Source organism: Dipteris shenzhenensis, chromosome 3 (assembly GCF_047967505.1).
Source record: "Dipteris shenzhenensis isolate YYH24624 ecotype China chromosome 3, Dip_SZ_1.0, whole genome shotgun sequence".
NCBI lineage: Eukaryota > Viridiplantae > Streptophyta > Polypodiopsida > Gleicheniales > Dipteridaceae > Dipteris > Dipteris shenzhenensis.
The window spans coordinates 8397180-8424666 of NC_141598.1; the positions used below are offsets into that span (position 1 = coordinate 8397180).

At 44.9% G+C, this 27487-nt stretch overlaps 1 protein-coding gene across 1 annotated transcript; it reads left to right on the top strand.

The window, feature by feature from the left end:
- Positions 1–259: 259 nt before the first annotated feature.
- Positions 260–25616, top strand: LOC147903312 (surfeit locus protein 1-like). The gene is made up of 6 exons (XM_087372732.1): positions 260–511; positions 647–744; positions 843–1129; positions 7332–7503; positions 7686–7972; positions 25353–25616. The coding sequence occupies exons 1-6, from the start codon at positions 355–357 to the stop codon at positions 25423–25425; spliced, it is 1074 nt and encodes a 357-aa protein (XP_087228858.1). The 5' UTR covers positions 260–354; the 3' UTR covers positions 25426–25616.
- The last annotated feature ends 1871 nt before the right edge of the window (positions 25617–27487 follow it).

The following is a 27487-nucleotide window of genomic DNA, read 5'->3' on the forward strand; positions in this document are numbered from 1 at the left end:
TCCTTCAATAGGAGAGAATGTTTTGTCCCCACAAAGTTGCACATTTATTCACAAGGGTTTGATGCATGATTAAGCTCTCAATAGCCTCCTACTTTAGATTCCATTGAGGATTCCACTTCCACTATCTGAATTTGGCCTATAGATCATGTCAATTCCTAACCATAGTGTTAGAGATCATTGTCCAACATGTGAGTTGCAATCCTCATGACAAGTCACCAAATCAAACTTGATTGTAAAACTCTACCACATCACGAGAGAGAGAGAGAGAGAGAGTATGTGTTAGAATAACACCATTGCTTGCCTCCATGCCAAGCTTGTCTCGTGTCCGTCCCTTGGTAGCCATTTGCACTCGCCATGTCCACCAGCCTCAGGCCTGCTTCAAGAATCTTGCGCGTCCACAGTGACGGATTGTCTCCCTCCTTGCTCCCTCGAAACCGCCTCTTCACTACTTCGTCTTTCACTCTTCGCCATACGTTGGAGCCTCCCCCTGCATCTTTCGCCGCTTCTCCAAGTGAGTACATCCTTTGCCATCGATCAGACTGCCATTGCATCTTGTTTGAAGAATCGATGCGTCTTTTCTTCCGCTTTCTTTCAGGGCAGTCTGCCTCTTGCGTTCCTGATTTTTGCTTAAGCCCTCACGTTTCAGAGGAGGAGAAGTGGGGATGGTCGGTGCTATTGCTATTCATCCCAGGACTTGCCACGTTCGGCCTTGGTACGTGGCAGCTCAAACGACGTCAATGGAAGGTACCTAATTGCAAAGCTGATTTTTGTAAGATGAGCTCCCTGTGCTTCGGATCTCAGCAGCAGCTATTGATCATTTCCACGGATGCCCCCGTACGCAGATGGAACTTCTTGATTATCGGCGAAATAGATTAAGAGAAGACATCGTTCCACTTGAGTTGGCGCTCAGTTCGGCTCCTTCTCACTCTTTGCAAGAAACTGCTGACAAGCAGGATGCACAGAAAGATGTTCTACAATCTTTAGAATACAGGAGAGTCCAATGCGAAGGAATTTACGCTGAAGACAAGTCTATTTTTTTAGGGCCTCGTGGACGAAGCACTCATGGTGTAACTGAGAGGGGTTACTTTTTGTTGACTCCTCTGCTTCCAATGCAAGAGGAGGGCGGGAGGTATGCGGTTTATATTTGCATTACAGACACTGTAAGTTTAGCATCATGCATACCTCTCTATTGGATGTATTCTATTACTGTAATTCTTTGTTTTTTCGGGATGACCAGAAAATCGTATTGACTAATGGAGAAAAAATTTATAAGCGAGGTAGAGAGCTGTCTTGATCTTTGTCAAGGCTTATTACACACCATGTTAAGCAAAACCGAGGCAAACACGACCACATCCTTTCTCTTACAGAGAAGTCTTTCTGAGCGCGTGTCACCCAGCGTGCAATGGCTTCGCTAGATTGCACCTGCAATGGCAGCCTTAATAATCAACCACAGTGATTTGACATTTAGTCATTGCCAGAATACGTGTTCTACCGTTGCCTACAAAGCGCACACATGCATCATCCATCTGCCCAGTTGTCTTTTCAGCATGTACCACTGAGGTAGGTGTTTCTATAAGAAATCCTTAGCTTGGACAGCATCTTCGCCATTCAGATATGATCCTGCACGATAGATCTCCTACTTCAGCCTCTCCATCCTACTCTCCTCATTCTCTTGTTCTCCCTCCTTTTTCTCTCCATACTCTCCCCCCCTTCTCCTCATACTCCTCCTCCTCTCCATCCTTCTCCTGGAGTCTTTCTCCTCCTACTCCTACTCTCACTCCTCCTCCTCCTCCTCCTCCTTTTCCTATTACCTACTCCTCTCCAGTGTCCACAATGCCAAAAGATGCTTATTGGAGACATGCCTTCCACATCGATAGTTATGCGGGAGGTGGTGGCTCCAATAAGTAGAGATGTAACTATTGTGGCATAAGCAAAATGGGGTCTGTCACATGGATGAAAGACCATCTAGCGGGTGTTCCCAACAAGGATATAGGACCTTGTGAGTTTGTGCCTCATGCTATGAAAGCTGGCCTTCAAGAATGAAAGCATAATTGTATGGCCTTAACAAATGAAGATGAAGAAGAGCTCGAGGCCACGGAGCCATTGGATGATGCTAGCACATTAGGTTCAAAGAGAAGTAGAGGGGCATCAACAACATCGAGCGTGGGTCCAAGTGCTACGAGGACAACCTTGCCACATGGATCGTGTAGTGTGGATACTAAGAGGTTCATTATAAAGGTCTAGTATTCATGCACGCATACAAAAGCAGGTAGTTAAGTAGGCCACTAGTGAGCTCACGGAGCTCTTCATACAATGTGCGATACCCTTTCATGTAGCGAAGACTTTGCGATGGAAAAAGGCCATGAGAGCTGTTAGTTGCATTGGGTATGAATGGGAAGAGCCTACATATGAAGCCTTAAGGACAAGAGAGCTAAGAAGAGAGAGGACATATGTGGAAGAACAAATGGAACTTTAAAAGAGGATACGAGTACACTCTTATCGATGGATGATGAGGTGCGGCAAGAGGAGTGTACAACATTTTGGTGTCTTCTTGCAAGGGGACCATGTTCGTGAGAGCCATAGATGCCTCCACTGCCGCAAGTGTACGGGATTGTACATTTGGAACCGCGTGTGTAGCCATCTTGGAGAGAGGTGCAGAGAACGTGGTGCAATTAGCGACAACTAATGCTAGCAATTGTCTGGCTATGAATGAGATGTTAGAAGATGAGTTTCCAAAGATTGTGTGGATACTTGTGTCTCACATTGCCTTGATCTTTTGATCGAAGACCTAGGAAAGATAGCTTGGATTGGTGCCATCTTCTCCATTGGACGGCATTATCGTGAAGTTTGTCACGAAAAGACCCAAAATCCTCAGCCTCTATCAGGCTTACAATGACCTTAAGCTATTGAAACTTTCAGCCACGAGGTTTGCTTACATGTTCAAAGTGGTGGAGAGGCTCGTGTGAGTGCACCAGGGCTTGCTACGCATGGGGTTGTCTCGGGAGTGGAATGGTTGGGATGATAGAGCCCATGCGAAGTTTCGAATTTGCATGCACGATCATGGATGAAGCTTAGTGGCATGAGGCGGAGGCATTAGTCAAAGCTGTTAATAATATCCACACGGTGCTTTGCATCACGGACATGGAGGGAAGCACGTTAGGGATCTTGTACAAGTTTACAGACAAGATTGGAGAGGCCCTCAACAAAAACACTTTTCTATTGCCCGGCAAGTAAGACTACAATTTATTGATAAGTATTCACTAAATTACTATTAAATCTCATTGCTGCAAATGTTAGTTTATGTGTGAACTTTGTATGTTCTGGTGTGCTTTCGAGTCTAGGATATTTGTGCAGTATGGAATGAGAGGTGGAATTGGTTTCACCATCCGATCCATGTGGTGGCACATGTATTGCATCCCCTATGGCGCGCTCAAGACCAATATGAAATTGAGGAGTTTGAGGAGGAGATGCAACAATACATACAAAGGTGGACGGGTAGTGATGTGCATATGCAAAGAAGATTGGAGGATGATCTTCTATTGCTTTGCAATCATAGCCTCTCATTTGGTTGACCTATAGCGAGGCTCCGAGAGAGACAGTTGCAACGTGTCTCGTGGTGGGAGAAATATGGCAACTGTGCTCCTTCTTTGGTAAGAGACAACTTCACTAGTTAACTTTTAAGGAGTTTTAAGGTGTATAAAGAATAAGTTATTGATGTCTGTCTTTGCTTGAATGGATTATGTGGAAGAAATGCCTTGCTATACGAGGTCTTTCACAGGACTTCAATTTGGGTCCTTGTGAGAGGAATTGGAGCACTTCAGCCCTCTTCCACACAGAAGAGACACAGATTGAGCATGGCACAATTGGAGTGGTTGGTGTCCTGTCATTGCAACCTCCGTCTCCTTGAGTATGCCGCTAGCTTCCCCGAACCTTTACACATAAATTGCACCATATTGCCGTTTCTTGTTCTGCTGTGTCGGCTCGGGTCGGAAACTCCGTCTTCACCCGTCGTTTCTCATATTTCCATTGACACGCAACACGAGGATGATGACAAGGAGCTCTAGCTCGGCTAGAGCGGTTATGCTTTCAATCACATTTTCAAGACACCCTGAACAAAGGGATGGCTATTTGACACATTGGTGAGACCGATAGCCATGTACGCAACACGCTTCTGGGGAGTGACCTTTCAACGATCGGGTGGCGGCACTTTGAGAGGCTGCAAGTGATTATGGGATCTAAGATGATTCGGAGCAAGCCCTTAGTCCCCTACCAGATCGTAGAGGCAGAGTTCGCCATTACACCACTCCAGATCGATGCCATCTTTCAGACAGTCACTTATCTTCACAAGGCTTGGGCCTCACCTAGAGGGAGACTACTAATGTTGGCACTAGAGCCATCTATGCAACTAGCTGAGAGTGGAGTTAGCATGACCTGATGCACACATATGTTGAGATGGTTTGGTAGTCAGGATATTGAGATGGACCGTCTCCCTCTCTTTTAGTACAACTTGAATGCCCCTGATCCCTTGCTTCCACCGGGTGAGATCAATCGTATTATATGGTTGGGCCTACTCTAGCTCTATACATCACAGACTTAGGGGGCGGAGACCACACTCCCCGCCACAGAGAGAGATGACTCGGTAGAAAAAACACAAGATATTTTTGCAGCTCACAGGAGAGCCACCATGGCACCTGGTTATGTATTTTGACTCTGAGATTGAGTACTAGTTTTGAGTTTTGACTTTGAGCTATAGTTTACTATAGTACTCATCAAAGGGCCTTATTGAGCCCTCGGCTTCAGCCCATAGTGGCTTGTATGAGCTACTCTGTTATTAAACTTTGTCTCATAGGCCCAAGGGGCCTCCCGAAGATGGTAATACATCTCTCTCTCTTTCTCCCCCCCCCACACAACATTTCATGCTTCCGCACTTAGAAGGTGCATAATTAGTGGGAGAATGTGCCAAGTACCTAGCCCTTTACTTTGGTATTAGAGCTTCAAAAAATTTCCCTGAGATTGTGAGAAACAACAAGGGGTAGAGAATAGAAGTAGGACATCCAAGATGTCTTCTACCTCAGATAGCCTCTCCATGACTTCTTTCCATCCTTCCCTTTCGATAGGAGATCTCTAGGATCCAGGTAGCATAGCCAATGCATCGTGACGACACGCTTCGACAAGATGACCATGAGTCTCGAGGAACAGTCGAACCCCGGCATGGAGGAAGATTAGGCTTCAACTTAGGAGGAAACCCCGCCACCAATACCTCCACCAGTAGCACCTCTACCATCGGAGGCATAGGTACCTCCATCAACCATGGTTGCTATGATGCAGGCCATGATGTAGATGTAGGTTCAATAGTGATAGAAATTCCTTGCTTGCATGTTACAACTTCAGGAGCTGAGGGACGATTGTGACAAAGTGGCTAGCTTAGAGTATTGCAACTTAAAAGAAACAAGTGTGAGAAAAGCATAAGTTCATCATGAGAGATATCGTTGCAGCGATTTTAAGATAGGAGGGAAGAGGAGAGAGTGCGGCATGCATTGTTGAAAAGGGTTTAAGATTTAGAGCAACCTGAGTGAGAAGAGCAAAAACATGCAAGGGGATATGGCTGTCTTGTATGTTGTGGGAGCGAGAAGTTGAAAGGAAAGAGATGGAGAGAAAGCAAGGTAGATTTGTGTGTGAGAAGAGGGGGAGAAGGAAGATAGTCACTTGCCAAGCTTAACCTAAAAGCTATAAAGCTAACCCAAAAGCATAGACGAGCAGCTAAGCTATGTACATTGTGACATGTGGCAACCTATATTGATTATGATTAGTTCAACTAAAGAACAGACCTTGACCCTTAGTTATAGGTTGAGTTTTGTAGTGAGACTTATACAAGTTTGCCCCATGTCCTCTACATTTGCATTTGATTAATTATGTTTAGAAAGCTAAACATAGGATCTATCTAAGGCTCATAGGTGAAGCTTGAGATTTCGATTTCACCCAAAATTTTCTCTTGTGCATCCTAACATGTGCGAGTGCTCTAGACTAAATGTGCACTAGCCTAACACGTGTGCTAAGCTATATTTTTAATTCTTGAGCGACAAATCCATCATGTGCACTAGCCAATCTCACCAACAAATATCAAGGGGTGTTTGATGGCAGAGTGAATGTTAAAAACGTCGTCAATGACATGAAACTGATGATGAATTGGCCCTCGAGTCCTGTAGAATCTTTAATAAGGAAACCTCTACTTAATATCGGCAACATGTGCACATAATATGAAATAGTTGTAGCACAAAAAATGCCAACATATATCCCTTCATCCTTGAAGCAGTTTTACTTGATTGAAAGGAGCAACTGTGTGGATGCAAGCTAACTGAAGGGCCTCCTAAGGGTACCCAATTAGAAAAGACATGTCTAAACATTATCCATCTGTCATGCGTGAATGCCTAATCTTAAAGAGATATGTCTTTATGCCACAAGATGTGCTCGTGTGTTTGGATTTCAACATCATCTTCAACTTTTGGTTGTTTTTCTGAAATCGGAGTGACATAATGCTTCAATAAATTGACAAGGAAAGCATTATGTAGGCCTCAATTAGCTGCTAAATGTTAATGAAACGTTGCATCGTTTACTTTTTTTTTACTTTTTTGTTAAATTTGAAATGGTCCATAAGACTTCAAGCGAGCTTCCAAACTTTCCTTTGTACTTGCCCACTCTCCATTGCCAATAGAATAGTAGGTAAGCCTATGTGCTACTCTTGTGAAAGATAAAATTTTGCATTCATTCGGCAAATTTTCCTGCTTATACATGAAAATGGGCTAAACTAGGTCCACACAATTTGTGGAGAGGCTAGATCGTAAACCTGATGGGATTGCAAACTTATGGCTTTTCAATGTCTGAGCTAGATATATGTTCATATAGCTCTTATAGAGCCTATAAAAGTAATGATAAACAATAGGTTTGCAAATCAATGAGCACTTGTCAGCCAGCTGATGGTTAGTCATCTCTAGGCGTATGTGCATACTGCAATCCCTTGTGCATGAAACTTGCCTTGTGGGACCACCATATCTCTAGTAAAAGGCCCATTGGATGAATGCACATGGCCCTCTTGCATAGGCACATGCATCCACATTTGCACACTTGTACACACACTTGACATCTTTTTCCTTTGCTACCTATTTTTCAACTTTGAACAGTTGACTGCATTTGAAGCAGTGTTGTTTCTGGGTCAATTACAGTAGTAATTGTTGAGAGCCTTATTCTGCTATGTCCAAAGAGGTGGGTGCTGCTAGATTTTAATCAGGACGAGCACGTAGATTTGGTGATTTACAAAAGCATGCTTTTGTTAGTGTGCAGGTCCCTGTATTAGTCAATCGTGGTTGGGTTCCTGGAGGCTGGCGCAATGCTAAGTCTGAACGTAAATCAGAGAGCAACTCCAGAACAGATGATTCTCCTGCAAAAGAAAAGGATACCAAAGTTTTTTTCAAATTTTGGTGGCGCAGGAAACACGAAGTCTTGGAGGTGAGTGTCACTATTTCTGGTGCTTCTTAGGGCACAGCAGGGGTACGACTTTCGAGCAGATGCTTTTCATGTAAAAGAAAAGATGAACTATAGAATTTTAATACTTTGTAGGTTGTGTTTGTTGTATGAACGTTTTTGGAGTTCAGTCGGTCTTAATTTTCTATTTTATTTGCTTTGATTAGGATTCAAATCCGAAAGTGAATACTACCAAGGTGGTTGGTGTGATAAGAGGCAGTGAGAATCCAAACATGTTTGTACCTTCAAATGAACCTGAAGCTGGACAGTGGTTTTATGTGGATGTTCCTGCAATGGCTCGTGCTGTCAACCTTCCAGAAGATACCATCTACATAGAAGCTTTGCGAGAGGAGGACACCTTCAAAGCGAAAGAATATCCAGACCCAAAGGATCCAGATGCACTCATTCGCTCATCAGTCATGCCTCAAGACCACGTGAGCTATGCATTTACATGGTAAGGTTCTGTCATGGAATCTGATGATGTTAATCTATCTGGAATATTCAGGTGTACTGCTAAAAGTTGTTGTGGTGCAAACCCTCGATATCAGTCAAGTAATGATAATGAGGTTGTCTTTTTCTTGAACTCTAAGAATGTATACACAATCCTGTTCAAGTTGAGATCTCTTTTTGGGCTGCATTTTGTAGCTTTTAGATATGTGTTAGACAATAGAAGTCTGGATCACTTAAACCTCACACACAGCAGAATGAACTGATGAACTCTTTCCACGCACTCTAGATGTACTCGCTAGTGAAAGCCTCACTCTCAGATAGTAGACAGCAGATAGAAGAGAAGAAGATAGAGAGAGAACTCAGACTTTGTTCATCCACTGATGTGGGAAAACCATCTCACGACAGAGGGCTGGGCACAAAACACTGCCTGTACAAAAGGCTTCGTGATGTTGCACAATGTGGAGACTATGGGAGGGGGTTTTTATAGGCTGATTCCAGCCCTGGAACAGCCGCTGCTGACCTGACTTGGTCTGTGGGTTGTACAGTCTGTTGGGCGTGCAGATCTGATACAGACTGCCCCTGTTAGAAATGGACCAACAGAGGGTACGCACAGCAGGAGCTCACAGGGTGTGGAATCACAAACTTCTTAGCTTAATGTGCATCACATAGATGTGCAGACTCATCAATACACAATGAACCAGCCAGATACAGAAACCATCAAAATAATATATTTCCGTCCAAAGCTATGGACACAATACAAAAGAGATAGATCCCAAGTCCCACCAATGGTGTGGTACCACCTCTGATCTTACCACAAGGTCCTTCTCCTATCTGCCAGCTATCTCTAGACTCGAGCCTGCGTGCTCCATCTCGAGCGTCTGTAGACTTTCTGTCCAGAATGATCTTCTCAACCTTGCTGCCCTGTGTGTCAGCCTAGGTAGGCAGCCCCTTTCAACCTTTGTCTGCAGCATACAGGTCCTCTTGGTCCTCCTGAATGTAGGCCCCAAGACAGCTGCTCCACTGCTCTAAACTGCTTGTGAAAGGCTGCTCCAGAAGATAATGAATGAGGGCCTGGAGGCCCTCCTTTTATAGGCCCCCAAGGGGCTGGCAAAAACTAACCAGGAAGACCTAACCTGGCCGACCTGTTTTGCCATAAATGCCGATGTGGGGTTCACTTTTCTAGGGCCTTTGGCCCACACTTCAAGGCAGGGGTACAGCCCCTATGCAGGCCTTCCTGGCTGTCCTGTGTGGGCTATAAATATGCCCAGTCCCTTGCAGCCCTCCTTGCTGCTGCTCCTGCCCACCTGGGTGCCCTGTCTCCAGCCCTAAACCAGGGCCTCCAAACAGGTCCAAAACATGCTCCACATCTGCGCGTATCCATTCTGCACATCCCGCCATAATTGCGCCTCTGCCAGGCCCTTCTCCAGCGCCGTACAGAGCTGTACACCCTGCAGATGTCTCCGCCATGTGATCGCCTCTTATTCTGGGTCCCATGTGCTGGCTACTGCTTCGCCTTTTGCCGCTGCAGATCCATCCTAGCTCTAAGTACCTTCCATCTCTTTGATTCTTGTCCACATGGCAGCCATGCTGCTGCTCATGTGTCACCCCCCCCATGCTCTCCTCATATGGGGGCTTACAGATGGGGAGGTGACCTTTCCAACAGCCCCGACTACTGCCAGGGCTATAATAGGCCTGAAAGTGGCCTCTACCTGCTGTTCTCCTGTGCAGACCAACTCCAGCCTGTTCCTGCAGCTCTGTCCAGTGCAAACATCCTCCGAGTTGGTCCAGCGTGCTGCGCAATGTTGGGATTCAAAGACGAGATTTATAACCACAAGAGAATGCTCACAAGCAGTAATCTGAGATGAATATCACGCCAAAACAACACACTGCAAATATATTGATGACTCAAAGACTAAAACACCTCCACGCATCCCTACAGGGCTTGTTATGGAGTTCTACAGACTTGGAGAATATGCCACACAGGCTTACAACAAGTGTGTAGCAACTGAACTGCATAAAATGAGGAAAGGAGACCCCCAGTCGCTCAAGAAGACACACCTGCTGTGTATGACAAACTGCGACACACGCAGTACTCCAGAGACACCTGAAAAGGATTCCCTGCGACACATGCAGCTGAACCAGATGAAGCTGCTCTGCTTACACACACACACACACAGGCCCAGCCCTAGATGGAGAAGAGAACCACCTCACACGACCTTGCCAGTGCTGAGAGCCTATCATCGTCACGCAGCTCCAGTAAGCTGCAACAGGTCACAAAGTCCTCCCTAAAATCCTGGAGACATTTCTCGCGGAGAAGAGTCTCGACCTCAAACCAGTAGGAGTCAAAAGGTAGAGCCATGCACAAGCAACCACATACAAACCTGCATGGAAGATTGCCAAGTGGCCACTACCTCACACCTTAGCAACACAAACCTCTCCCCTCACAGTTTACTAGAACTAAATAATCCTAACACCCCCCCATAAACTGAGTGGGGAAAGATCCACTAACAGAAAAAGAAAGACATCAAACAAACCCAAAACGTCAACCTCAACCTGTCGCTTCAGAATGCATAAATTTTGTCTACATCAATTACTGGTGGTGTCTCGCACTGGCATACGGATTCGCATGTTCTCCATTAACCAAATATGCTTTTGAACTGCTGGCTTCTTTGTTTTTGGCATCATACGATTTCTTGTAGCAATTCTTCTCCTCATGGCCTTCACGTCCACAGTACCCGCAAACTATCATGATCTTCTTGCCACCAGTGCACAAGCAACCACATACAAACCTGCATGGAAGATTGCCAAGTGGCCACTACCTCACACCTTAGCAACACAAACCTCTCCCCTCACAGTTTACTAGAATTAAATAATCCTAACACCCCCCCATAAACTGAGTGGGGAAAGATCCACTAACAGAAAAAGAAAGACATCAAACGAACCCAAAATGTCGACCTCAACCTGTCGCTTCAGAATGCATAATCTTTGTCTACATCAATTATTGGTGGTGTCTCGCACTGGCACACAGATTCGCATGTTCTCCATTAACCAAATATGCTTTTGAACTGCTGGCTTCTTTGTTTTTGGCATCATACGATTTCTTGTAGCAATTCTTCTCCTCACGTCCACAGCAAACTATCATGATCTTCTTGCCACCATTGTCTTTATTCTTTCTTTTGCCTTTGATTGCATAGGCATGGTCTCTGGTGCCTTGCAGTGCTCAACTCTACTCTCCTTTCTTCACTAAGCAACATTGCAACCACATCTTGAAAAGTAAGTGCATCTGAATTTACCTGTAGTATTGTGAGTTGTGACCAGCTCATTGTACCTTTGTGAAGGCTGGTAAGGAGGATGGCCTTGACATCATGATCATCCACTTGCGCTCCCAAAGCATTAAGTTGCTTGACTCGACTGCATCCTGTTGAGATGAGTTCCTAGAGAATCTTCATCACCCACTTGAAGTGCAAAGAGTTCTGTTTCAACATGATCTTCGACTTCTTGACTCTCGACCTGAAAAAGGTTTCTAACATATTCCAGTTTTGTGCAGCTGTCTTCCGGCTGTGTATTACAGACTGTGACACACGCAGTATTCCAGAGAGACACCTGAGAAGAATTCCCTCTGCGACACACGCAACTGAACTAGATGAAGCTGATGTGCTTACACACACACTCAGGCGACACATGCCCAGCCCTATATGGAGAAGAGAACTGCCTCAACACAACCTTGCCACCGTGTAGAGCCTATCATCGTCACTCGAGGTCACAAAGTCATCCTTGAAATCCTGAAGATGACTCTCATGGAGAAGAGTCTCGACCTCGAACCATTAGGAGCTCAAAGGTAGAGCCATGCACAAATAACCACGTCCAAACCTGCATGGGAGATTGCCACTACCTCACACCTTAGCAACACGCAATCCTTTGGTCGAGGTAACCCTAACCTCCTACAGTCTATTGACCTTTTGTCAATGCCAATCCTCGTCCATTGAATGAGGTGCCCCAGTTGGTCCCTTGGAAGTGAATTCGTGAAAACATCTGAATTGTTGTTAGTGGCTGGATAGTATATCAACTCCACAATCTCATTGACGATGAGCCCCCGAATGAATCAGTAATGGACCTCGTTGTGCTTTGTCCGTGGATGGAACACGGGGTTCTTTGCAATGGCAATGCAGCTATGATTGTCACACATCTCTGTCACCAGAAAACGCGTTTCGGGCAGAAAAACGTGAAGAAACGTGAGTTTTTTTAAATAAAAAATGCATTATTTTTATAATTTATATAAAATACTAATTTTACACGTTTCTAGACGAAACGTCTGTCAAAATCTCGAAACGCGTTTCTTGTGACATTGTCACACATGATCACCATTCCATGCTCCTAAAGCACGTCCATATCTTCGAGAATCCATCTCAACCGCAACTTCTCCTTTTGGTTGAGGTCTCCTTACCCCAAAACTTGCTCAAGTAGTTCTATCACTTGAGACTCCTACAACGTACTCACATAACGCTGTGGAAGCTCCTTCTCTGTTGTTGGTGGCTTCTTAGGTGGTTTTGGTGCCCCTTGCTCTGGCTCTGACTCTTCGAACTCATCATATTCCTTAATTGCCAACCTGGGTATTGGTGGGGTTTTTCGTGGAGCTTGTTGTATCACCTCCTTGGTTGGGACTCCGTCTCTGTGAAGGTAACATTCTTGCTTATATGTTTCTTGTCCTGGTTGTAGAGACGATATCCTTTTGACTCTTTACTATACCCGAAATATTCATGCTTCCAGCTCTTGGAATCAAGCTTCTTCCTTTCATTTTTATGCACATGTACATAGGCGTTAGAACAAAAACCTTTAAATATGAAATGATACGTTTCTTACCATAGTAGACTTCATAAGGTGTCTTGTCTTCAACTGCCTTTGTCTTTAACTTGTTCAGGATGTGCATGGCTATATTAATTGCCTCACCACAATATGCTTTTGAGAGGTTCTTCCTCCTAATCATGGTCAACCCCATTTTCAATATGACATAGTTCTCCATTTTGCTGAGATGTGCAGGCTGCAGTAAGCAGCCTTTTGACTCCGTTCTTCTTAGAGGAAGCGTCGAAAAATCCCCCCCCCCCCCCCCCTCTGTTAGTGCAGAATGTCTTCACAACCTTCCTTGACTCCTTGTCTACCTTGGCCTGTACTGATGTGGCAAATGCACACTGTCCTTGGCCTCGCGAGAGCTCCAGATCTGTCAGGTATGAACCCCTTTGTGCTGCCAACATGGCAGCCCATGTGGCAGCCCCATATTCACTCTTTTGTCTGTGATTATGCTGCCCACATGGCAGCCAATATGCTGCCGATGTGGCAGCCCTAACCCTAAGGACACCTCCCCCTCACTCTCCTCATATGGGGGCTTACAGATGGGGAGGTGACTTTTCCAACACACATACCAGCCTTGCTTGCCTTCCCTCGCCGCATGAGCTGAGCAATGCTCAATGACTACGAAAAGCTCTCCTGTAGTCATGTTGGACTCCTCCTTGGGCTTGGCCTCCTCCTTCCTGTTCTGATGTGCCTACTGTGAAAGAGAACAAGTCTTTACTATAGCAACCAAATAAGGCAACCAAATAAGCGCAGCACACACCTTTCTTTGAATCAGGATCACCTTCGAACTTGGAGGGACTCCTTCCTTCAGATTGAAAACAAAAGTTCCAACATTGGCCCTGATACCATGTCAAAGAATAGAAGTCTGAATCACTCAAACCTCACACACAGAAGAACAAACTAATGAACTCTTTCCAAGCACTCTAATGCACTCAATAATGAAAGCCTCACGCAAGAGAGTAGATACAGATAGAAGAAAAGAAGATAGAGAGAGAATTCAGACTTTATTAATACACTAATGTGGGAAAACCTGCTCACAACAGAGCACCAAGCTTCCAAATAAAGGGGCTGGGCACAAAACTGTAATCAGGGTGATTTTACAATGTTTGAGATCACAAAAGTAGAACACTCTACACTCTCTCAAGTCCACGCGCCTGATAAAAGAAAAGGATTCAGTGATGCTGCACAATGTGGAGACTATGCGAGGCGGTTTTTATAGGCTGATTCCAGCCCTGGAACAGCCGGCTGCTGACCGGCCTTGGTCTGTAGGTTGTACAGACTGGAACTGGCCAACTTTAGTCTGTTGGGCCTGCAGATCTGCTATAGACTACCCCAACCACTGCCAGTGCTATAAATAGGCCCTGCCAGTGGCCTCTACCTGCTGTTCTTCTGCGCACACAGCTCCAGCCCGATTGCGACAGTTCCTGCAGCTCTGTCTGGTGGTGCAATCACTCCTCCCAATTGGGGAGCCTAGGGAACGGCTAATGGAGTATGGTACTACCACTAGTCCGGGATACAAACCAAATGCAAAAAAAAAAAGAAGGGATAACTCTCTGTCTCAGGAAAGAATCTGAAGCTCTGATACCAATGTATACCAAAAAAAAAAAGGATAACCCTCTCTCCAAGGAAAGAACCTGAAGCTCTAATACCAATTTAGGCCCGTGACAGCCACAGATTCAGCTCCTTCCCAGGCGGTGCATGTTAGAAATTTACCCAACAGAGGGTACGCACAACGGAAGACTTATAGTAATGCCCAGGAGCTCACACAGTGTGGTGTGGGGTCTGGAATCACAAACTTCTTTACTTATGTGCCTAAAATAAGTGTGCAGACTCATCGATAGACAATGAACCAGCCAGATATAGAAACCACCAAAACTTATATATTTCCGTCCAAAACTATGGACACAATACAAAAGAGATAGATCCAGAGTCCCACCAATGGTGTGGTCCTCTGATCTAACCACAAGGTCCTTCTCCTATCTGCCGGCTATCTCTAGACTCGAGCCCGCGTGCTCCACCTCGAGCTTCTGTAGACTTTCCGTCCAGTGTGTTCTTCTCCACCTTACTGCCTGTGAATCAGCCTAGGTGGGCAGCCCCTGCCAAGCTTTGTCTGTAGCACACAGGTCCCCTTGGTCCTCTTGAATGTAGGCTTCAAGATAATTGTTCCTCTGCTCCAACCTGCTTGTGAATGGCTGCTCTAGAAGATGATGATCTCAGCACCTTGCTGCCCTAGAAGACAGCCAAGGTCCAGCCTCTTCCTGGCTAAGTCTGCAGCACTTGTTGCACTCTCTCACCTCCTGTAGATAGGCTCAGAGAGTAGGCTCCCTGCTGCTCCTTTCTGCCCTGGAACTGCTGGCTATGCTGGATAATGAAATGAGGCCTGTGGCCTCTGCTTTTATAGGCCCCAAGGGCCCCTTGAAGTAACCGACCAGCCAGCCCTAAATGGGCCGACTGGCTGGTCTGTTTGGGCCGACCAGTCTGCCCCAAAACCAGCCCTTTAAGGGCTCCAAAACTAGGGCCCTTTGGCCCACACTTCTAGGGCTTTTGACCCTCCAATCTAGGCAAGGGCCCAGCCTATTTAAGGCATGCCTCTGCCCACTGGCAGCCCCATTTGCTGCTCCACCAGGCCCCAGCCATGTCAGCGCCTGTTCACCCTGCTGCTGCTGGTTCTGCCCTCTGCCAGGCTCTTCTCCAATCATGTGTGCAGCGCTGTACTGAACCGTACTGCTGCTGACGTCATCGTGCCCTGCCAGGTGAGATCTAGGGCTTGCTGTCCCCGCCTTTTGCTCCTTCCACAGGTTCCGTCCTTTGCAGCCTTCTTCTCTTGTGAGGTGCTGCCCATGTGGCAGCCCCCTCTCTCTCTCTTCTCTAGGCATCTTCTGCCCTAGGTCTCCCTCTCCCATGCTCTCCTCATTTGGGGGCTTACAGATGGGGAGGTGACCTTTCCAACACCCCCTCTCACCGACTCATCTCGGCCCAATGCCAACACGTCGATGAAGATGCTCCAGTAACTCCTTGGTCGTAGTCCTCTGGAACTTTTCGATGTCGAAATATTTTCCTGGCTTTTCATCCAGTGGCTCCTGCTCCACCAGGTCCGGTTCCGCTTTCGTACACCATCCTAGTACACAGGTCCATCTTTGGTAGCACCTCTTGGCACCACCTCCTTCAGTCACGTTCCCGCCTGTGAACTTGAGCAAACCAACCGTCACGATCTTCCAGTTGTCCCCCTCATAATGAGTGAACAACTTGGAGTCTTCCACGCACCATGCTCTGAGGGTCTGTTTCAACCCGTCCTTCCTTTGCCAAGGTCTGCAACAAAAGTACATCTCTAGATAACCTGGACCGCGAACTTTAAACACACCTGATTGAACTTGAGTCACCCTCCTTCTCGCAAGGGCACAATCCTCCAGTCGTGGAAGTCGATTCCCAAGAGCTTCTGAATCAGGGTCGTCCTTCAGCAAGGTCCCTACCTTCAGGCTCCCACACCTGTGAGCCTCCTACTTGGGCTTTGATACCATGTTAGAAATTTACCCAATAGAGGGTACGCACAGCGGAAGACTTATAGTAATGCCCAGGAGCTCACACAGTGTGGTGTGGGGTCTGGAATCACAAACTTCTTTACTTGTGTGCATAAAATAGGTGTGCAGACTCATCAATAGACAATGAACTAGCCAGATATAGAAACCACCAAAACTTATATATTTCCATCCAAAACTATGGACACAATACAAAAGAGATAGATCCAGAGTCCCACCAATGGTGTGGTCCTCTGATCTAACCACAAGGTCCTCCTATCTGCCGGCTATCTCTAGACTCGAGCCCGCGTGCTCCACCTCGAGCTTCTGTAGACTTTCCGTCCCGTGTGTTCTTCTCCACCTTACTGCCTGTGAAACAGCCTAGGTGGGCAGCCCCTGCCAAGCTTTGTCTGCAGCACACAGGTCCCCTTGGTCCTCCTGAATGTAGGCTCCAAGATAACTATTCCACTGCTCCAACCTGCTTGTGAATGGCTGCTCCAGAAGATGATGATCTCAGCACCTTGCTGCCCTAGAAGACAGCCAAGGTCCAGCCTCTTCCTGGCTAAGTCTGCAGCACTTGTTGCACTCTCTCACCTCCTATAGATAGGCCCAGAGAGTAGGCTCCCTGCTGCTCCTTTCTGCCCTGGAACTGCTGGCTATGCTGGATAATGAAATGAGGCCTGTGGCCTCTGCTTTTATAGGCCCCAAGGGCCCCTTGAAGTAACCGACCAACCAGCCCTAAATGGGCCGACTGGCTGGTCTGTTTGGGCCGACCAGTCTGCCCCAAAACCAGCCCTTTAAGGGCTCCAAAACTAGGGCCCTTTGGCCCACACTTCTAGGGCTTTTGGCCCTCCAATCTAGGCAAGGGCCCAGCCTATTTAAGGCATGCCTCTGCCCACTGGCAGCCCCATTTGCTGCTCCACCAGGCCCCAGCCATGTCAGCGCCTGTTCACCCTGCTGCTGCTGGTTCTGCCCTCTGCCAGCTCTTCTCCAGTCACGTGTGCAGCGCTGTACTGAACCGTACTGCTGCTGATGTCATCGTGCCCTGCCAGGTCAGATCTAGGGCTTGCTGTCCCCGCCTTCTGCTTCTTCCACAGGTTCCGTCCTTTGCAGCCTTCTTCTCTTGTAAGGTGCTGCCCATGTGTCAGCCCCCTCTCTCTCTCTTCTCTGGGCATCTTCTGCCCTAGGTCTCCCTCTCCCATGCTCTCCTTATTTGGGGGCTTACAGATGGGGAGGTGACCTTTCCTACAGTGCAGCCGTAATGGTGAGCCTACACCAGCCTCAACAGCCCAGCTCCTACCGGTCTACTAGAAATCCAAGTCCTCATATGGAGGCCCACAGGTCGGTTCCTCTCGATGAATCAATTGTGGGTGAATGCCCATGCGCCAAATGAGAGGCTCCAACTACTCTTTGGGTAGAGCCTTCGTGAAGATGTCAGAAATGGTATCCTTATGAAGCAGCTCCACGATCTCATCCCTAGTCATCTCAGATGAAATGGTATATGCTTCGTATGAGCATGAAATACTGGGTTCTTTGCAATCGCTATGCTACTACTGATGTCACAGATGTTCTCTGTCACCTCCTCTTGAAGAAGTCCCATGTCCTCCAATATTCATCTAAGCTCAAAGGACTCACATATTGCTAAACATGCCACTTTGTATTCTTCCTCTCTGAAGGAGAGTGCACAGCTGTTGGTTGCTTCTTGCCGAGCCATGATATGGCACCTCACACAAGCTTGAAGCAATAGCTTGACCTTGAGCACTGTGTATCCCTATCCAATGCACAAAAACCACTGAGTTCACTTCTAGTGCAGTATGTGATCCTATACCTTTTTGTTCGAGTCCCAGACGTTTTTGTTCGAGAAGTTCTAGAAACCTCGTCTCTTACAATGGCGGGAGGCATGGTCTTCATGATCTCTGTATCCAGTGAGCCATATCAAGAGTGACACCTTAGCTCTGATGGTCCCCTCTGAGATAGGTTGGACCTCCATCGTGCATGTCTAATAACCCTTTGCATTATGCGTGGTCTCTATGTCTTTGGCTCTATCACTCTACGTCGTCTCTTCCCACTGATCCACTTTGCTCTCATGTCATCTATCTCCTCCTCCTCTACTCCACTATGCCCTAGGTTGACTCAAATGCATAGAAATCGGTGACATGTTGCCGTGTTCGATCTGTCTCTACCCTCATGGAATGTCACCTCTTGCTGTCTGGTCTGTCTCAATAGGGTCTCTTGGTGTCTCTGCATCCCAATCAGATAGAGGCCAACGCAAAGTTGATCAGTCATTCAAGTTACTCCTTAATCCACAAATATCATAGTAGTTTGGGCAAGTGCATAGGGAATTGTTCCTCTGTCTCCACCTCTTCCAGTGTGCATAAGTTGCAAATCCGTTGCTCTCTAGGTGTGCATGTGGCTCTCCCTATCTGGATTCTCAACTGATGGGACTGAGACATATTGGGGTCTGATAATCTTTCCATTCTTTAATACTCTCAAAAAGTGGTTGCAATAGAATGGATCTTGGTGGGGAACCCCTGTCCCCCAATCCGTGACGTATAGAGTTGGAGTAGATCGAAGCATATAATACAGTTGATCCCATCTCGTGAAGAATGGGGGATGGGGCATCCAAGCTGTACTGGAAGGGAGGGAGTCGGTCCATCTAAATACCTGACTAGCAATCCATTTGCATACTAGGCCGTGCTAATCCCTCTCTTGGCTAGTTGTTTGGATGACTCTAATGCCAACCCCAGGCAAAGCCCAAACTCTGTGAAGATATGTCACTGTCTGGAAGATGGCATCAATTTGGAGTGGTATCATGATGAACTCTGCGTGTACTATCTGGTGGGGAATGAGAGCTGACTTCAAATCATCGTGTACCCCATAATCACTTGTAGCCTCTCAAATCTCCGCCAATCGGTCATCCCTTCCCTAGAAGAGTGCTGCATACATGGTTGTCAGCCTCACTAGTGTATCAAACAACTATCCCTTCGTCGAGGGTCTCGAAACTGTGCCTAAAAGCACAGTTGCTCTAGTCGGGGGCTAGAGCTCCCTAGCCTTGTGTAAGCCATGCCTTGGCTGTGTGAATCATTGTGAAAATTGATCTCGTGAGACTGCCTCGAGATAAGTGTATGACTGCATGATCTCCACTGGCTCTTATTGATAAGTGAAGTTGTCTCAATGAAGTACTACCTCGTGTGTTGAAAATCATAACCTTTGCCTTGCCAAGGTTGACTATCAAGTCTCTCTTGTTGCAAAACCCTCTAGGGCCTCTAGATGTCTTTGTAACCCTACTGCTGAGGAGAATAGGAGGATTATATCATTTGTATACAATAATATCTGTATCATCAAATCAGCAAGCGACAATCCCTCACCTCTTAGGTGATCAATGAAGGTCGTTATCCCATCAATGTAGAGCCCAAAGAGTGTCGGTGAGAGGGGACTTCCTAGCTTCACTTTGCTCTCAATCCAATTTGATAGGCCTCCAGGGACGCATACTCTTTCTTTGACTGACTCATACAGACTCATTGCCCCCCAAATCATGTCCTCTGGGATCTACATCTCTGGAAGTCGCCTAATCTTGTAGGATCGTGGGATTGTGTCAAAGGCCTTCCGAAAGTCTACAAAGCAAGCGTAGACTTTCTAATATCTCGATCTCGCCTCCTTGATGATAGTCTTGTAGAGTGAAGATGTGGTCAACAATGGAATGCTACCTCTGAAACCTAGCTTGTACCAAAGCCCGCGGTCCTTTGTCTCTACTAGGAGCCGATCTCTTTCTCTCTAATATTGATCCATAAATCTTGGCCAATGTGTGATCAATCATGAGAGTAATGGGATCTCATGTATCAGCACAATGGTAGTGGTACTCAAAGGAGGGGGGAAGCCATGGCTTACAACATGATTGAAATTTTGTGCTAAGACCTTCTATTCGTATGCAAAGTGCTCAGTCCACGATCTTTTGTCCGTATGCAAAGTGTTTAGTCCACAGCCCTTCATGATCGTGGGCTCTCTCGTTCTGGAACCGACGCAATGCAGCTCACACATTTTGTGCGCAACAAAATGAATGTGGTGGTCCTAGACAAAGAGAACAAGTCAAGTGGTGCATGGATTGGGACCTCATAAAGTGATGTCGCGTACGTGTGCCAGACACCTGGATCTGTGATGGAGATAGATAGATGTCTTCGTTGTTGGTGAACTGAAAGGAAAGCATGGAGTGAACACAAACTGAGAATTCTTGCTCATGGAATGAAGAAAGGTGAGGTCCTTAAGTAGGCACCTCTTACATGATCACTGACATCACTGATGACCTCTGAGCTCCACAATCATCTCCTCAATCTGCTCCTAGATTCTCTCAATCATCCTATGTGACTTCTACCACCACCTAACAGTGCTTATGGGCACCTAACTGTGCCTCTAGCACACACACATAGAAACCAAGGTGTGCCTGGGGCATACACCATGAGATATCCCATCATTCGTGTCAGGGAGAAGTCCCCATGCAATAGTGGGGTCCCCTTCTTGAAAGGATCAAACCATCTCATCCATCGTATGTGAGAGAAAAGCACGGCATGTCTAGCGACGTGAGATCCACTGTGCCTCAAGTGTCGTTAGGTGCACCAAAGCCCACTCTCGTATGAGGTGAGATCTCATCTCTAGGCACCCATCGTCAAACCATGGGGTTCTGGGGCGTCTTCCCATTTGGGGGGATTGAGTCGTGTGGGGAAGAATTTGGAAGCGGCATCCTAAACCACTGATACAAGAGTGTCTGAGGCATGGGCGAGGTTTGCATCGCCTCGAAGGAAGAAATGAGACAAGTGGTTCATATAGACCACATCAAGAGCATGGTCAAAGTGTATCTTGACACGAGTGGGGGTAAGAGGATCTCCTCATGTGGTTGACATGGCAATTGAAACACTGAATGCCAAATAGGAGTGGTCCACGTCAAGTGGAGGGGGGAGGGACAAAGGTTGGGGAGCCCAAACCTTTGTGCTCTCGGCACAAAGGTTGGGGAGCCCATTAAGTAGTCCACTGTGATGGCGCCCCTCCATGTGGAAAGCAAGTGAGTCCTCTAGAAGACGGCCATCTCTGAGACCGTTATTTATGATCAAGTCATATACTGCTCCCATCTCCAATAAGTGTCGTCCATATCCTGTCACCTGTGGTGCATCCTCAGAATGTCTCACTACAGCAACAAATAAGTCCTCCCTTATAAGTATGAGGGCAACACTGAAGGATATTAGGACATTTTGGATGATGATCTTAGGATCTTGCAGCAAGAGCATTGAAGAGAGAAGATGGTATGTGTGATGGTAGCAAGACGAGGGGAAACGGGCTGCCTGCAGAGATGGCAAAGTGATTATTTGAGTAAGAGCGGAAAGGGAAGAAAAGGAAGAGGGGGAGATGGACAGCACATGATTATGTTGGGCATACGAGATGAGAGCAAAGCATAGATTGAGTATGGCGGTGTGGAACTGCAATGGTACCCTTTGGTCCAATCAAAGAGGTTTCTTAGAGACCTACACTAACAAAGATGTTGTCTTTTACATTGAGACACATGAGAGTCCAGAGAGAGGGTACCCATAGTGATGGGATACACTAGGGACTTGGCTTATAGGACAGAGATGATGAGAGGCAGCAGGATAAGAGGCTCTGGAGGCATGGTAGCTCTTTCTAGATCACATATGAACCGCATATTTCTGTGATGTTGAAGGAAGAGCATGCATGATACATGTGGATATGTGTTCAATTGCTTGACACACGTTCCGATTTTCATTGTACTATGTTACTTCCTCTCAAACACACCATCCTATGTGCATTAGGTCACCACAGAAGTCACAACCAATATGAGACAATATATGATGATATCACAAGGTTCTCTAGGCAGGGGGAGATCCTCCTATTAGGTGACTTTAATGCACGTACGGGGAGCAGACATGTGGGTTTACTTGACTTTGGATCAGATCCCCTTAGAGTACCAGAGATAGACCCAGTTGTTTGACACACGCACACACACACACACACACACACACACACACAGAGTCAGTGTCAGCCCACCACTAGCGAATTCCCTTTGCTTCCGCAAAGGTCCTCGGTTCCATGATATGTTGAATTCTTTTTAGTTCTTAGGTGTGTTCTATTTTTGGAGGTCATGTACTCTTAGGTACCCGTTTGGTTTAGTTTAGTTTATTTATTTATTTATTTATTCATATATACTTTTATAATTCCCCTCCCTCCACACATTTCCTTTTGTGTACGTTGGTTTATCTTCATTCCCTTGTGTAAGTACTAGTTTTTTTTTTAAAATTGTTGTGTGGTGTGGTGGATATTTAACCTAATTAATCTTTCTCTCTCTCTCTCTCTCACACACACACACACACTTTATTTTTTGCTTTGTTTCTTCCTTTTTTCTATCGAAGTTTTTGTTGTTTGGGTTGGGATTTCAAAGCCTAGTAAGCACAGGGTTTACACAAGAGATTCTCTTTCGATATCCAGATAACAGCTTATGGTTGGGTACTGATGAGAACATAAGCATAGCTTTGCTTACTAAATTGTTTTTGTTTTTTGTTTTTCTAGATTATTTACAATTTTGTTTAAAGTCGCTTACAAACTCCCTTCTTTCCTTTGTGCTTTCACTTGTTTTATAAAAAATTTCACTGACGTCAGTGGGGATGTCATAGTAGCTAGTCCCTGCTATGCATGATGGAGTTTATGGTTTTCAACCTTGTGAGTGACTATCATGAGATTGAAACTGCACTATGTTGTGTTTTTAGAGGATGAGTTTGGGAATGTTCCTGGATTCATCTAGGTATATGCTTCCGCCGTATTAGCGGACATGCAAATTTCACCTTGTGAAGTTTTCGTCCAAGTTGCGGCCTGCTGGTATTGTGATAATGCTTTCTATCTTAAATGGTGCGTTGCCCTATCAGCTAGATTTAGATTTAGATGCTCGTTGGGGAGAGACTAAAATGAAAATGTTTAGACTTCACAAGCAGTTGTGGCTTGAATGAAGAGATTTTGGACTACCTTTTGATTAGCCTTCTCCTTTAGTGCTAGCCTTCATCATGGCTGAGTCTGCCCTTCACCTCCGGAGTGCCGACAGGAACTCAGTACGAAGACTTTGTATAAATGGATGCTCAAGTATGTGTGGGTGTGTGGATTTGTATGTGTGAGAGCATATTTTTATACTATGGTCTACACCCACTGTTGGGCGCTGATGACGTCAATGGGGATGTCATAGTAGCTAGTCCCTGCTATGCATGATGGAGTTTATGGTTTTCAACCTTGTGAGTGACTATCATGAGATTGAAACTGCACTATGTTGTGTTTTTAGAGGATGAGTTTGGGAATGTTCTTGGATTCATCTAGGTATATGCTTCTGCCGTATTAGCGGACATGCAAATTTCACCTTGTGAAGTTTTCGTCCAAGTTGCGGCCTGCTGGTATTGTGATAATTCTTTGTATCTTAAATGGTGCGTTGCCCTATCAGCTAGATTTAGATTTAGATGCTCGTTGGGGAGAGACTAAAATGAAAATGTTTAGACTTCACAAGCAGTTGTGGCTTGAATGAAGAGATTTTGGACTACCTTTTGATTAGCCTTCTCCTTTAGTGCTAGCCTTCATCATGGCTGAGTCTGCCCTTCACCTCCGGAGTGCCGACAGAAACTCAGTACGAAGACTTTGTATAAATGGATGCTCAAGTATGTGTGGGTGTGTGGATTTGTATGTGTGAGAGCATATTTTTATACTATGGTCGACACCCACTGTTGGGCGCTGATGACGTCAGTGGGGATGTCATAGTAGCTAGTCCCTGCTATGCATGATGGAGTTTATGGTTTTCAACCTTGTGAGTGACTATCATGAGATTGAAACTGCACTATGTTGTGTTTTTAGAGGATGAGTTTGGGAATGTTCCTGGATTCATCTAGGTATATATTAATTTGTAAGATTGGATATGTTTGAAAGTATATCCTCGTGCCAGAGATTTGTAGGAGCTGTTCTGTAGGACGACATGCTTGCTCTCTCCATTACCTTCATTGATGTTCCCCGCAATCAAGTTTTTTATGCACTCTTCTCATTCGCCCCATGTATTGTTTGATAATGTGGTACCTCAAATATATAATGTTGCTTGTTTTTTTTTTTCTCAAAGGGGAGAAATGGAACCAGGGCTAAAAATCTTGAATCCCCAAAATCCCAAGAGAAGACTATATTTATGTTATTTTTTAAAATTTTGTACCAGATATGAGAGCAAAACATGATTTTTAAGCCAAGGATGCTACTGTAGCCAGTTTGTCATTGTGATGGATGTTGAATATGTTCAAGTCATAGTCACATGAAAACTCGTTTCGTCCTCTTCAAAACCTCGAAACGCGAAACAGACGAAACGTTTCGAAATAGGATGAAACGCTCTCAACGAAACCTTTGTTTCACCCAAATCAAAATAAAAGTTTTTGCCCCGCTTTTTCTAGAATCCAAGGTGTTCATGTTTTGAACTTCCTTTTAGTATCTTGACTTATATTTCTCTTTGTTCACTCTAACTTAAATATAACATATCTTTTTGTCCCTATAAGGGTATATATCAAGTATCAATTCGAAACCTTTAGTGCTAGCCTTCGTCATGGCTGAGTTTGCCCTTCACCTCCGGAGTGCCGACAGAAACTCAGTACAAAGACTTTGTATAAATGGATGCTCAAGTATGTGTGGGTGTGTGGATTTGTATGTGTGAGAGCATATTTTCATACTATGGTCTACACCCACTGTTGGGCACTGATGACGTCAGTGGGGATGTTATAGTAGCTAGTCCCTACTATGCGTGATGGAGTTTATGGTTTTTAATCTTATGAGTGACTCTCGTGAGATTGAAACTGCACTATGTTGTGTTTTTAGAGGATGAGTTTGGGAATGTTCCTGGATTCATCTAGGTATATCAATTCGAAACCTATCCATTTCTTACGAAAAGCCAAAACGAAACGAAACGAAACTTGTCGAAACAACGAAACAGACAAAACATTTCTTGTGACTATGTTTCAGGTACACACTTGCTGGTGCAACTACGTTCATGGCATGGAAAAGGCTTCAAAAGAGAGTTCCACGGAGGATCTAATGTGGAGAAGATACTAAGCACAGCTGGCTTATGATGCTGCTGACATTTTTGCAGGTAGACAAATGCTCTAATTGAAATTCGAAATAAAAGGGGAGACATTTTGCTTTTGGCTCCTTGTTCTATCTCTGAATTGTTGATATTCAGAATGGATCAAAACTTTTGAACGCATAAGATTCGAGTGCTGATATTTTCATTAGAGGCTTGATTTTGAGAATCCCAAGTGCTTTTGTTGGCCAAGTCCAGGCAGAAAATACCCTGATTTGCTCTGGTTGTAGGATCATGATAGTTGGGATTATGCTCTATAAAGTTCCTACAAATTGTGTTGAGCTGTATTTGGATATGCACATTGTAACTTTAAAGGAACTAAGTTCTTTCTGACCAAAAATGGCATTAAGCTCCAACATGTCTGCTGTGGAATGAGAATTTAGTTCTGCTTATAAAGCCTTGTCGCATGAGGAAAGATTTAGTAAATCTGTTTGATCTATCAATCGCATTTTGCCTAGCTGATGTCTGGAAGTTGGCTGTAGGCCATCACTAAGCTTCTTTGCCACATATTCATTTCTTAATACCGAAGCAGCCTCAAGCCAAACTTTTCTGGCTTTGAAATGTACAAAGGTTGCTATCCTGAAATGTCTTGAAATTCTTAACGTATGATGGTCAATTGATTGGAAGAATGCTGAAACCTTTTACCTGTGTACTTGCTGCTTGTTTGATCTTTGTATCTCTGAAGCAACTAACAAGGGGAGCTGCTTGTTTCTGAGTGAGCTGCACAGAGTGTCTATTGACTAGTATTAGACACTCTCTCATCAAATTTTATAGTCATGTTTCCTGATATTTCAATATGATATTATTGAAGGCAATTTCTTTGGTATTTGAGTGCTGAAATGCCAGATAGTGGATCCATTGAGAGAATTTGAGCATGCCAATCCTTAAGCTAAGGCAGTGAGGTGCAATGCAACACGTGCTTTATCCTTGTTATAATAGGTATATGTTGCAATATCTTTTTTGTATCTTATAACTTGCCTCATCGTAATGCACCACAGTTGTAAGAAAGTGCAGCACGGTCTTATGTATATTAAGGGTATAGTTGTATGGAGGGACTTGGAGTTGGAGTCCATACCTAGTGTGGCCAAGATCTTCTTTGCCTTTTGCTTTGAAGACGTCATTATATTGCCTTTTGGAAGCAATGTGTGGAGGAAACTATAGCAATTGGACATATGCTTCTAGACTGGAAGTATTAAGAGAGTGATTTTGAATTGGAAGTAAGAGAGTATTGACCTTGTTCTTTTTTGGTGGAAAAGTGATGTGCTTATGTCTAACTTTCTATAGCTTGCTTGTATATTGAGAATTAATAGAAATGTCACAAAAGCAGACGTGTTGAATTGTTCACACAACATAATATTTACCTCATCTCTTATTCATTTTATTTTTTTTCCCAGACATGGGTGTAGATTTCTTTCCATCCATTGGTAGCGCCTCCTTTCTTATATATCAAGAGCTAGAGGATCAAAATATGCATGTATTGTGTAGTGCATTTTATCATCTTAGTGATGAGCATTCCTTTTGCATCATCTTAATTATGAGCTTGCCTTTGCTATTCAATTAGATTTTCATATTCTCAACATTCTTGCATACAACTTTTGGCATATGCTTCTTTTAGTGCCCGTTTATTTAGTGTTTTTTGTTGGTGCACAGATACTTCTTTTATGCAGTTGCAATAATACTATACAGTTGCCTATTGTGTATCATTTGGAATTACTTCACCTGTCTCAAAAAATAGATGCATTCAACGAATTATGTTGTCTTCTTCTTTTCTAAAGTGCTAATCACTACAACCACTCATACTATTGACTAGTGTTTTGATATTTCATCCTTGCAATGTTCTAGCTAGAATATATCTTTAAAAACTTATTGCAATTTTTGTAACACATGTGAATTGCCATATTTTAGTAGTAAACATATTTTAACATATGCTCTTTTTTTTTACAAGAAAATTACTTCATTAAGTATGAATTAAAATCGCGAGAGCAAGCTCAAATGCAGGAGTACATCATGCAATGCA